At 37.6% G+C, this 13,482-nt stretch overlaps 1 protein-coding gene across 1 annotated transcript in view; it reads right to left on the reverse strand.

Moving 5' to 3' along the window:
- The window catches only part of LOC140200269 (NADP-dependent malic enzyme-like), a 163,517-nt gene that overhangs the window by 52,756 nt on the left and 97,279 nt on the right, over nucleotides 1-13,482 (reverse strand). Inside the window, exons 5-6 of the mRNA XM_072263357.1 lie at nucleotides 9,412-9,573; nucleotides 1,931-2,034 (exon numbers count right to left, since the gene is read on the reverse strand). Coding sequence (XP_072119458.1) covers nucleotides 1,931-2,034; nucleotides 9,412-9,573 — 266 coding nt within the window. The remainder of the gene's footprint in view (nucleotides 1-1,930; nucleotides 2,035-9,411; nucleotides 9,574-13,482) is intronic.

Here is a 13,482-nt window from a genome sequence, read left to right on the forward strand (position 1 = left end):
TGGACCAGCTGGAAAAATGGCAGATGATATTTAATGCAGACAAGTGTGAGGTGTTGCATTTGGCAGGACAAACCAGAGCAGGACTTACACAATGAATGTTGCAAGGACGCACTGACCTGAGTTATAGGGAAAAGTTGAATAGGTTACTACTTTATTCCCTGGAGCATAGGAGAATGTCAGGAAACCTTATAGAGGTATACAAAATAATGAGGTGTGTAGATTGGGTAAATACATGCAGGCTTTTCCCCCTGAAGTTTGGTGAGCCTACAACTGGAGGTTGTAGGCTTGTGGTAAAGGGTGAAAAATTTAAGTTGAACCTGAGGGGTAACTTTTTCACTCAGAGTGATGCGAGTGTGGAACAATCAGCCAGGGATAGTAGTGGATGTAGGTTCAATTGCAACATTTTAAGTGAAGTTAAACGGCTATGGTCCTCATACAGGCAAAAGGGACTAGGCAGAAACAGATACTCATTGACTAGATGGGCCCACATTTAGCAATAGGATAAATTAATTGTGAGAAATTGCCAAATGATAACATTGTTGAAAACATGTCCTGCCAATAACGGTGGATTTTAATGCAAGACCACCAGAAGTCAAATAGAGTAGATTGAATCAATTAACCAGATGGATTCACCAGGCTTTCTGATGACAGATCCCATCTGAGCAGTTTTCCACACTGTCAGATAGATATATAGCCCAAAAAGAAAAAGAAGTGGTCAGTACTACAGAAAGGAGCTTGGTTCATAACCTTTGGTGCGACTTGTATACTCAGAATTTTCATGAAGTACCCTGAAATAAACTGAACTGAAACAAAAACAGAATTCTGTGATGGTAGAGATTTTAGAGGAGACCGAGACAGAAAACTCATGGTACTTTTGCCTGAATGTGATGATGAACACTCTATGCTGGTCTTTTGCACTCATGTAGGCATTGCTATTATTGAGGATAGGAGCACTCCATCTCCTGTTTAATGTTCCATGTCCATTATTCCTTAGGTGTGCAGACAATATGAAGTTAAGTTTTTCGCTGCACCTCAGTACTTATGACAATACAAAAAAATGATTCCAAGCCCAATGTGGGCCTTTGATCTGATCGGGTCTTTTGGTTCAGGCTACAGCATGCTGCATCCATTGTTTGGCTTATAAAACATTCTGGCATAATACTTATATATACAATAAATTTAACTTTGACTTTGTTGCACATATCACTGTACTGCAGCTTCTGCATACTGGCTAATCATTTAAAGAAAAAATGCTGATGTGACAGCATTACTTATAGGGGTAATGTAAGATAAAACAATTCCCTCATACTGATATTCTCAAGACCTAGCATGGGTGCAGTGTGGCAGTAACATCCTTTCTGGACTCTGTCAATTTGGTCAGTAGAAACATTTCTCAGTGAATCCCATTCTGCACCATTTCTTCTCCACATTTCTTCCAAACGGTGTTCAAACAAACTCATGAGTTTAGAGTTAACTGTCAGTGGTAATATACAGAAGATTTCCTTGCCTAATCAGATGCCACAAGATTGAGGAATGCAGAGTTAGTATTAAAAACTCCAAGGATCACTGCTCCAGAATACATAACATTGCATTGCCATCCTTGGTGAGTTTATCTGGCCAATTGGGCATAATCTAACTAAGGATATTCTGAAGGAGTATGGGACACAATATACAATTCTTCAAGTAAAACAATATTGCTATTATTTAACTGGCCTGAACTGAAGTCATCCCAACTTAGGCACAAAAATCCCAGATAGTCTTTGATAAGAATTTATAGAGTCAACTCAACTGAATATGATTTTGCTATGTCCCAACCCAATGCGCAGCTCAATACTGACTGGTTTATCCAGTTTTAAACAGCAACTTTGACCAAACAAATGTATTACAGACAATTTTCACCAAGGAGAAAATTTAGGCTACAACATCCTACCTGTCTGTAACTGCTTGCATGAACTCATCAATCAATTCATCATAGGCCTGCCCACGGACACGCTTGTGTTTCAATCCAATATAAAGTGGGTCATTGAGGAGTGTCTGGAAAAGATTGTGCTGTTATTTTTATCCATACTCACCACTTACCCCCATTGCATTCTTCCATTTTTTTTCTGTTGTAAACAATTACTCCTTGTATTCTTATACTTCCAAGATAGCAAAGAGGGGAACAGTTCTCAATTTTAAAGAAAGAAGACATCAAGGTTTCCAGACTTAGATTTGTCATCACGTCGACATTTATATCCGATTACGTTGTCAATATACAAAAATGGGAAACTTCTCCAAGTCTCAATTTTGGTATTACCAATGTTTGAATGAAGACTCCAGAGGAAAGATAAAATATAAATTATTTGCAATCTCTAATATTTCTTTAGTGGATTTGAATGTAAGAGTGATTTGCAGAATGGTGTGGTTGGCATCGGTTTTCTTTCCATAAGACATTCCAGATTTAGGAGTCCATCATTTTATGTATTATGAAAAATAATTAGCCAAGTGGATTTAATTACAAAAATTTTCAAATATGAATGAAAAAAACTTTAGTGATTAGAGAAATTATCCATATAAAATTCTTCCTGTAGTCATGCACCCTAGATCTTCACATTATACATTAGCAAGTTCGCAAATTATGTTCCAATTATTTGCTGCCTCCATGTTCCAGAGAACCCTGAAGCTGGATGTTCTTCGTCTGACTGTGTGGTTTCTTGGAATGAAGTTGGCATGTTCTATTTCTGACTCTAGTTCCTAGAGCCCTAGTTCTTCTACTTACAAAACTGTACTGGATGGTAGACTGACTGACAAGAAGACATTAGCAGCATGCTGTGAAGTTCTAAAATCTACAGTTTACTTAACGGTGGAGCAGCCCTATTTACTCAAAGCCATTTCAGAACAGAGGGCTGCTACTTATTACAGACATACATTGTATTAGTCATTTCTTAGTAACAATAGGAAGATGCCTGTTGAAGTTACCAATAGCCTCTACTAATGAAAAGGCTTACTAACATGAAAGAGCATGTGCAACAGAAACAGAAACTACTTTTAGGCCTCACATATAATGGCCCTAAAAATTGACTCCTGCATTACAAGCTGGAGAATGGCTAAAAATTAAAAATGACAAAACATATCCTCCATTGTCTGTGCAGACACTTGACTATTTCCATGTCAGTGGGTTCAAGGCATGAAAGTATCCAGCACGGAGGAGGAAGGAGGCAGTTATTATAGACATCGGGTTCTCAAGGCCTTAGTGAATTTTGTATAATTAACTGTAGTGAAATGGAGATCTGAGGTGCTGAGGCCTTTTTAAGAATCCCCTCTGATGTGAAGGGTAGAAGGGTAGAAGGGTTTCCTTAATCCCTCAGAAAAAACCTTTTCTATTTACCATTGATTTTTTTTTAAATTTACGTACCACAACTGATATCCATTCCTATCCCCACCAACTTACCCATTTATCATGCTGACACATAGCTCTCATTATTAGAGCGGATACAAGTGTGAAAGGAAAGAAGATGTAAAGCAATTTCATGCCCTGAGGCCTGCTAGATTTTCACTGGGGTACTGTGCTTCCAAAATACTCTTGTTTCACTCTCACCACTGGGACAGGTCAAGGGTTCCTCAATTCATACATTCTTCAACGTATTTAAGCCACAATGTTTTCTTAAAGAATGTTGTGAACAACAAAAAGTAACAAACTATAAGCCTGCGTTTTCTCTAAAGTTTCTCCTTTGATTAATCTCTCCAATAATCCAACTTGGTAGGGTTCTCCAAATACATGAAGCACATTTGAAACAAATAATTTTCCAAATAATCAACACACAAGGAGTTGTGCAATTACCATAGACACAAGCCTTGCCCCTTTTTATCTACACAGCCCATTTATATCAAATGAAAACACACCATCGCTTTCTGCATGTACAGGAAGTTTCCCTGACATTAAGTGAAAGACAAGCGAAAATATCTTTCAATACAAGATAAAATAAAATTGAGAAGTTGCTTTACTCTTATTTGGATGAGCATCACCCCAACAAAGTTTATGAATTCCCGTCCCCATTTCGACACGTTGGTCCATGGCCTCCTCTACCATCATGACAAGGCCACTCTCAGGTTGGAGGAGCAACACCTCATATACTGTTTAGGTAGCCTCCAACCTGATGGCATGAACATTGATTACCACCCCCCCCACCTCTTCTTCCATTCTCCACCCTGGCCTCTTGCCTCTTCTCCTCACTTGCCCATCACCTCCCCTTGATGCCCCTCCGCCTTCCCTTTCTCCCATGGTCCACCCTCCTCTAACCGATTCTTTCTTCTCCAGCCCTTTGCCTTTTCCACCTATCATCTCCCGGCTTCTTAGTTCATCCCCCACTCCTCCACTCAACTGGCTTCATCTATCACCTTCTAGCTTGCCCTCCTTCACCTTCCTTTTTTCATTCTGGCATATTCCCTCTTTCTTTCCAGTCCCGATGAAGGGTCTCAGCCCGAAACATTGACTGCTTATCCATTTCCACAGATGATGCCTGACCTTCAGCATTTTCTGTGTGTTGCTCTGGATTTCCAGCATCTGCAGGAACTCGTATTAATGCTTGTGAAGGTTCAATAAAAAAAAATCAAAAGCTAAAGAATATTGTTGTCAGGTGAGTAAATTCTGCAGTGACAGGAGAGTCATAGAAGAATGCTTCAGTGGGGTGAGAGGGATCTAGCAAATTCTGGAGTAACATCAAAAAGGGTTTCTTAGCACTAAGAATGATTAACTTCTGGAAATATCAGATCAGTAGGCCTCAAGGCACATAACCGACAATCATAATAGTAATAAGAGAAAAGACTAGTGAAGAGGTGAGGCTGCAAAAAGCACGTTTACTGTGCAAAGAGCCACAGAAAACCTCAGGGCTGAGCAACATGCGCCTGGCCCAAGTTTGCCAGGGATACTTCATGAGCACAATACTTTACTATTTTGTTTAGGAATACCGGTTATCAAACAATTACTTCTCTGTTTGGGTAGTTCTTTGTTTCATGGTACTGCACTGTTGTTCAAGACTTTTGAACTGGATTTAAAAAAATTGACCTGAAACATTAACTCTGTATATCTCTCCACAAATACTGCCTGACTTGCTGAGTATTCACAGAATCATTGTCTGTATCACACTTATTTAACACCATGAATTTTAAGCTAATTTTGGGCAGTTCCTTTTGATCTTCATTGGACCTTTATTTCTATTGAAGTTAAAACAAATCTAACATTTGTAGTAATATTTCCTTCATTTTAGTTCTATTTTTCTTTGTCAGTTCTACAGATCACAGCCACCTCCATTTTCACATTTTGTTTCTGCAGCTTAATATGTTCAACAATGCAACCTCAGTGAGCACACCTGGAGTATTAAGGAGAATCCCTTATGACCTCTGATGCTGAAAGCTGCAGCTATTTGGTCCTTGATCAAAGTCATCCTCTCCTCCACAGCCTTGATTTTCTGAGGGTGCAATCTGTTCCAAATTGTTATCATCTATAAATAACTATTGGCCTCTGAAAATAATGACCTGGAAGGCCAGATAACTCTCTGCTGTGCTGTAGATATCTAAGATACATCACCTTCATTTGCGCCTCAGTCTTGTAAAAGTCAAAGTTAATTTAATGATTTTATTTTGATTGACTTACTTACCGGGAAAATACTTGTGTCTGATTGAACCTCAAGACTGTGCTTTCTCTGCAAGAATGCTCTTCATTTCACTGGTCTCTTATAGATATTACTACACAGAGCATTCAACAAGATAGTAAACTGTCTATAGAGTACATTGAATAGCATTGTAAGAGGCCAGAAACGTGATCAATTCTGTACCCAACATGGAAGAAACTGAAACTACCCGTGATGATATCAGGAGATGCTTAAAATACTGGCATATACCGTATACAAAGCTAAAAGAATACAAATAATTTAAGGAATAATTTTTAAGCTAGCAAGTTACATTTGAAGAGATAATCATGAAGTCCAGAAGTATTTGCAGCACCTGAAATTACACTAATTCTAAAACTATACACATATGTATTTGAGCAGAATCATTCTTACACGGATTTAATGAACAACCTGATGTAAAAGAATGTATTGCCTAGCTCTTTTAGATATGAAGTTACGCTATGATAGTGCTTCTATTTTGATTCCTTCCATCAAATACTAGCTCATTTACCTGATTACCAAATGCAAAATTTGCCATAAACTAGCATTTTTATACTCTATTTTTAACATTGCAATTATACAAAACTCTATTTTCAAAAACAAGAAGGTTACATACACGTATGCATACCCAAAGGTTGAAACTTGGTAGATTTATTAAAACAACTTTAAGTTTCTCAAAAAAACAACCAGCTTTAAAAAACAAATCACATCTCAGAGTAATCAGATTTTAACTAACTGAAATATATCAGTAATAATACATATGATTCACTTCTAAAGACTGCATAAACTATTCTCCCATTATATCAGAATATAGTAGTCAGTTTCTTAGTAATTAAGACAAAAGTCAAAATGCTCCAATTCAAACTTTAAGTGAAGTTTGGCCCAGGCTGGCCAGCAATGTTATGTTTTAAAGCTAGCACCAAACACAAGCGGCACCTAAAAATGCTACAACTGTTTTGTCTTGGTCACGCAGATTTCTGCCAAGTTACACCGAAAGCAACAGGATGAAGTGAAGCTGAATGAAGACTCTTGGCCACTATTTCCATATTGCTTTAATTTCACTCTTGAGACAAAAGGTCTCTTTGCAGATTCCCAAGTTACAATTGTTTGAACAGAAAATTGCTAATACAAAGCTGGAAATGACTGGTCACGTGAGGAGCACATATGGAATTTAATGACTAACTGACATTACCACAAATCTATAGTTGTTAGAATGTGAAATCACTCCCCACTATCAAACCTAATGCTTCATAATGCCATGACAGACACAATTCATATCATGCCCCCCCCATAAGTTTCACCCCTGCTATATTGAAAGCAGTGAACTGACAGCTAAAAAAAATGCATAAAACCTTTGTGACACCACAAGTTATCCACTCTCTAGTCTTATTTTTCAGTACTTAGAGGGGGTTATCACGTTAAGTTAACGCCATTAATGAATTCTGTGCAGACTACACTACAAAATTGGCAATTGGGCAGATTGTGGAGAAACTGATGTATTTTCTGATGCCAGAAGTTAACTGACAAGGACGTGAATGCCAGGGTTAATATCACTAAGTTTTGACAATTTTGTACAATATCCCAGGGCTGTACAGTTTATTGGAGGCATTCATGTTGTCATATTTATTAAAGTCACACTGTGTACGCATGAACATACTTACAAGACCTCACTAAAGTTAATATGATCTTTACCACTGTCACAGTTCTGTTAAAGTAAATAATTTTCCCTTAGTTTAAGTACTACACCAATTGACATCGATTTCAGTGTTTGCACGCTGGGGTACTTTATCATCAGAAGGAACAAATTTGTATCAGTATTTGAAATCAATACAAATTCATACAAATTGAAAACATCTGTGCAGGGAACTGGCAATAATTTTATCATGGTCGTATTACAGTATTTTCCATTGTACTTGATAACAGATGGGAATAATAGATCATATTTTCAATGACCTTTGCCAGAAAAATACAATCCAACTCCCTGGAAGCTATCAACTCTCCATGTGTTAAGGAAAGAATATGACCCTGAAAGGTTCCAATGACTTAAGCTGTGTTCAATCCAAAAAAATGTCAGAACCATGATGTGGGTCACAAAGTTAATTATTAAAATGAAATCTAATATCAACCTTAATTATCAAAAACCTAACTCAAATATTACCAGCTTTATATTTCCTAATAAAGTAATGGGGCAGAATCCCACTAAAACCAAACACACTGCAATTCCCACAGAAAATACACACAAAACGCTGGAGGAACTCAGCAGGCCAGGCAGCATCTACGGAAAAGAGTACAGTTGATGTTTTGGGCTGAGAACCCTTTCCAGCATCTGTAAACGTACTCTTGTTTGTTTCTGGAAAATGCAGAGATTGTGTTCATGGCAACTACTGCTAATTCAGCCAACTACTGAACTCAGTGCAAGAAACCAAATGAAATATTCCAATATTATCCAAAAGCTTTGGAATTTGCTCGTAGCCCTGCCCAAGCTTTCTCTGGAGAGCAGCTTTATGTTTATTATTTTCCTTTTAATAGATGCCATTACACCCCTACTCACCTTTGTTTTACACTAGCAACTCAGCAACACTAGCAGCAAAGTGTCAAGGAAGATTGAAATCAACATGGTCGACAGCAGAAGACGAGTAGGTGTTCAGTGCCACTTACCTGCATGTGACCAGTCTCTCTGTCCCTCTCCTCCAGGAGGAAGGTGCCTGCACACATGAACGGTCTCTCTCGCCCTCTCTCGCCCTCTCTCTTGATGCTGCTGGAGTCTTGTGCCTTGGACAAGGATTAATTGATGCAGTTTGTGGACTGGACTCTAAGTTCACATCATGATTGTTTCTGGCTTCTGGTTGCACCTTTTTTTCTTGCTATTTTGATCAAGGCAGATCAGCTCTGTGGCCTGCCAGGTTGAACTGAACTGAATATGCCTGGGCTCTTGTGATGACTTGGAGCTCTGGTGTTTTATATTTTGCTCTTTTTTTGCTGTTTGCGTGATTTGTTCTTTTTTTTTGCGCTTTGGAGGTTTGATGTTTTTCTTTGAATGGTTTCCATGATTTTCTTTGTTTCACAGTTGTCTGTGGGACTTCGCATCTCAGGGTTGTACACTGTATACGCACTTCGATAATAAATGTACTTTGAATCTTTTTGTCACCGTGACAGGTTGTATCCTGAACTTTAATTGCCAAATCCATATTTCAAATTAAAACATAAAAACTCTTTTACTCCATCAAGTGAAGATCTAAAGGGCACTGCTTGCCCGATGTCTTTCCCGTGAATCTTAGAATTCACAAGCAGAGAGCAGACAAACAAATTTCTTTTGTTGCAAGCAGTTTCCAGGGAGAATAATTAAAAAGGAAAACAGGAAGCAGAAACTTGAAAAATAATCTTTTCTACTGATACTGTATCTGTGTGACTGAAAAGTACAGACCCAGTAATCCCATTGTGTAATACCTCTGCATGCTTATTCATGTTTTTGAAATCGCTCTGGTCCACCACTGTCCACAAGCCTCAGATTTAAAAGGTTGAACTTCCAAAACGATAAAGATTCATGAAATAAGCTTCTTTAATTTCTGTTCAACTTGCACACATTGACTTTTTCCTTAACTATAAATCTGCTGCTATGTCCACATAGTAAACCCGTTACTTGCTTGATAGGTCTCAAAGGCAAAAAAAGACAAGATTTTCAAAAATTATTTTCTTTACTGTTTATTTCTATGAATAACCCAGAAGCAACTTTTATTCTTCAAAAAGGAATGGAACAGCTTACCTCATTGTCTGTACCAACATCCAGAAGCACAGGAAGGCAATGCTGTGGATTCACACCTCCACAGGCTGTGTAAAGAGCAAGTTTTCCCACCGGAATTCCCATTCCATAGCTTCCAAGATCCCCAAGACCAAGAATACGTTCACCATCTGTTACAACAATAGCCTTAGAAAAATGGGAGAAAGGAACATGGTAAGGTTTCATTTCATTAAAGCTTTGGCTTCAAAAACAGCTGATGATCTTCATGAACAACAATGACTAGCTAGCAGAGAAATAATAGTCATTATTATTTCAACAACTGGCATATAATATTTTAATACTCCACATTAATATACAGTGGCATGCAAAAGTTTGGGCACCCTGGTCAAAATTTCTGTTACTGTGAATAGCTAAGTGAGTAAAAGATAACCTGATTTCCAAAAGGCATTAAGTTAAATATGACATATTTCTTTAATATTTTAAGATTACTTTTTTATTTCCATCTTTTACAGTTTCAAAAATAACAAACAAGGAAAAGGGTCCAAAGCAAAAGTTTGGGCACCCTGCATGGTCACTACTTAGTAACAGCCCCTTTGGCAAGTATCACAGCTTGTAAATGCTTTCTGTAGCCAGCTAAGGGTCTTTCAATTCTTGTTTGGGGGATTTTCGCCCATTCTTCCTTGCAAAAGGCTTCTAGTTCTGTGAGATTCTTGGGCCGTCTTGCATGCACTGCCCTTTTGAGGTCTATCCACAGATTTTCGATGATGTTTAGGTCGGGGGACTGTGAGGGCCATGGCAAAACCTTCAGCTTGCGCCTCTTGAGGTAGTCCATTGTGGATTTTGAAGTGTGTTTAGGATCATTACCCTGTTGTAGAAACTATCCACTTTTCATCTTCAGCTTTTTTACAGATGGTGTGATGTTTGCTTCCAGAATTTGCTGGTATTTAATTGAATTCATTCTTCCCTCTACCCCGTGCCACTGGCTGCAACACAAGCCCAAAGCATGATAGATCCACCCCCATGCTTAACAGTTGGAGAGGTGTTCCTTTCATGAAATTCTGCACCTTTTTTCTCCAAACATATCTTTGCTCATTGCGGCCAAAATATTCTATTTTAATTTCATCAGTCAACAGGACTTGTCTCCAAAATGCATCAGGCTTGTTTAGATGTTCCTTTGCAAACTTTTGATGCTGAATTTTGTGGTGAGGACGCAGGAAAGGTTTTCTTCTGATGACTCTTCTATGAAGGTCATATTTGTGCAGGTGTCACTGCACAGTAGAACAGTGCACCACCACTCCAGAGTCTGCTAAATCTTTCTGAAGGTCTTTTGCAGTCAAACAGGGGTTTTGATTTGCCTTTCTAGCAATCCTATGAGCAGTTCTCTTGGAAAGTTTTCTTGGGTCTTCCAGACCTCAAATTGACCTCCACCATTCCTGTTAACTGCCATTTCTTAATTATATTACGAACTGAGGAAACGGCTACCTGAAAACGCTTTTTTCCTGCTTTGTGGGCATCATTTATTTTAATTTTCAGAGTGCTAGGCAGCTGCTTAGAGGAGCCCATGTCTGCTGATTGTTGGGACAAGGTTTCAGGGTATTTATAAAGCTTTGAAATTTGCATCACCTGGCCTTTCCCAACGATGATTGTGAACAAGCCACAGCCCTAACAAGCCAAATCATGTCGGAGACCTTGGTAAAAGTTATCTGAGAGCTCAAATCTCTTGGGGTGCCCAAAATTTTGCATAGTGCTCCTTTCCTTTTTTCCCCCCCCACTCTAAAATTGTCAATAACAAAAATAATACACTAATCTTGCTTAAAATGTTGAAAAGAATGTTTCATCTTGAACTTTATGACTTTTGGAGATCAGTTCTTCTTCTACTCACTTAACTATTCACAGTAACAGAAATTTTGACTGGGGTGCCCAAACTTTTGCATGCCACTGTAAATTTCTTAACAGATGTAACATGAAGTGGAAGCTATTTTGTTTATGAAGTATCAAATGTCTGGCAAAGGTGATGTTTAGGAATAATCTTTCATGGATATAGTTGATTAAATAAGAATTGCCTAACAATTGAATCAAAAGATGGATAAAGCCAATGAAGCTGGGTAAACTAACTGACTTCTTGTTTTCTTTTATTCATTGATTAAAGGCAAAAGTAGAAGTGCTACAATTGATCAAGGACTTTGATCATTGATTATGCATCAGAAAATTGTTAGTACAGTGTCCATGAATCATAATGAACAAGAAAATCCAGTTTACGGAGGAGGGTGAAGGCTGAGGTGCCTGCTTTTTTGGCTGATACTATCTGTGCATGAGTCAGTCACATGATCTTCCGTACACGCAAATCAGCTGGAATTTCAGCATGGTTGCAGAGGTTTGATAAGTGCTGCATATTGTGGTTACAATGCTAAGAACCTGGTGAAGAACATGTTGGATAAGCCAGCCAATTATTTACAGCACAAAAGATGACATTGATCAAATTGCAGTATACAATTTTGAACCCAACATAACATTCACTCAGTAAATTATTTCTTATAGATAACTTTTAAATTTACTACCATTGTATACCTAAATATTGATAACATTGAGCTATTACAGTCTGTTATGTCAGCTTTTTAATCAATGTAGTCCATTTCTAATCTAGTGTTCAACATTTCCCCTGTAAGGACTTTAGTCTTTTCAAATGTTTTTCTTAATATTTCTGTGTAAGTGCCATTCATTTCAATGGATCTAGAAATCTGATAGCCTCCTGCAGCTTTGTGCACCCAAAGGAAGAGAAAATTGATTTAACATAGAATAAATTGGTTTGAATTATCAGTTCCAGGTAAATTTATACCAACCCATCAAATGATTTCTGTGCCAAGGACACATTTTTCATGTCACCATTCCCTATGCAACATCCTTCTGTGAAACTAGGATATATTCCTGTGGTTATCCATAAAGGACACTAGGTTTTATTCCTGCAGTGCAGAGCTTGTGAATGAAATACTTACACAAACCTTACAGCTACCTGCAACTCCATCAGTACTGTTCCCTCTACGCTGCTGGGGGCGTGGCTACACAATAACTGAAATGCTCCCACACACAGCCTTCGTTGCAGCTGGAATTTTCTTTTGTGCTAATATAATTTTTAAATCTGTGTTAATATAATTGTGAAATATCCTGTAATTATCTGTTAATGAATATAATCCATAAACGCTCTAAATAAATACATAGCCTTTACTTTGAAAGATTTTAGAGCTTCAATGCATTTCCATTGTCAGTGTCTCAAAGTACAATGCTATTACAAATTCTAACAACAAACACAGAATGGAAGATCATTTAAATAAACTGCCAGACCACTGAAACATTTATGCTTAATATTGTTCACTTGTGTTGAGTTGTGGCTTGTTTCTTTGATATGAACAATTCTATATTCCTACTTTTTGGTAAAAATATATAATCTTAAATTTAAAAAAAATTAAAATTTAAAAAAATTGTCAGGACAAGGTAAAAATTACTTCCATAAAATTGTTTACATGACTGCAGTTATTTTATTATAATTATAAATCTTTCAACTTGTTAAATTTTTCAATTAATAATGATTTTTCATAGCCCAAGGACGTCAAAATGAAAAACCCAAGAAGCTTGTACAAAATCTAAGGTAGAATAGCTTTTGCAACTCAGATACTGAGCTACCACCTTCATATCAAAAACAAAAAAAAATAATTTGGCAATATGTTTTTACATATCAAGATACTGGTGATGTTGTATGTATAGTTTGTGCGGAAGCGAAAGTTAGGGGCGAGTTCAGTAGTGGAAAAAAAATGGGAAGAATGGAAGTTCGATTATCTTACATCTTAATCGGAGCATTTATATAGATGCAGTTACCAACTTACACAACCAGAGGAAATGTGGAGTTTTGCGCATGTTAACTGAAAAAGTGGAACTCTGATATGGTCAAAGTGGTAATTGATAACATTATCTTGGTAATTAAAATGTGTGCTCCTATGCATTCTATGCAAGAAATTCATGCCCATGTGACCAAATGTGTAAATATACCAGAGAGGTGGTGCTGCAAGGACTATGCATTTGAATTTGTTGAGTGCATCAGCT

The sequence above is a fragment of the Mobula birostris genome, chromosome 7 (assembly GCF_030028105.1).
Source record: "Mobula birostris isolate sMobBir1 chromosome 7, sMobBir1.hap1, whole genome shotgun sequence".
In the NCBI taxonomy this organism is placed as follows: domain Eukaryota; kingdom Metazoa; phylum Chordata; class Chondrichthyes; order Myliobatiformes; family Myliobatidae; genus Mobula; species Mobula birostris.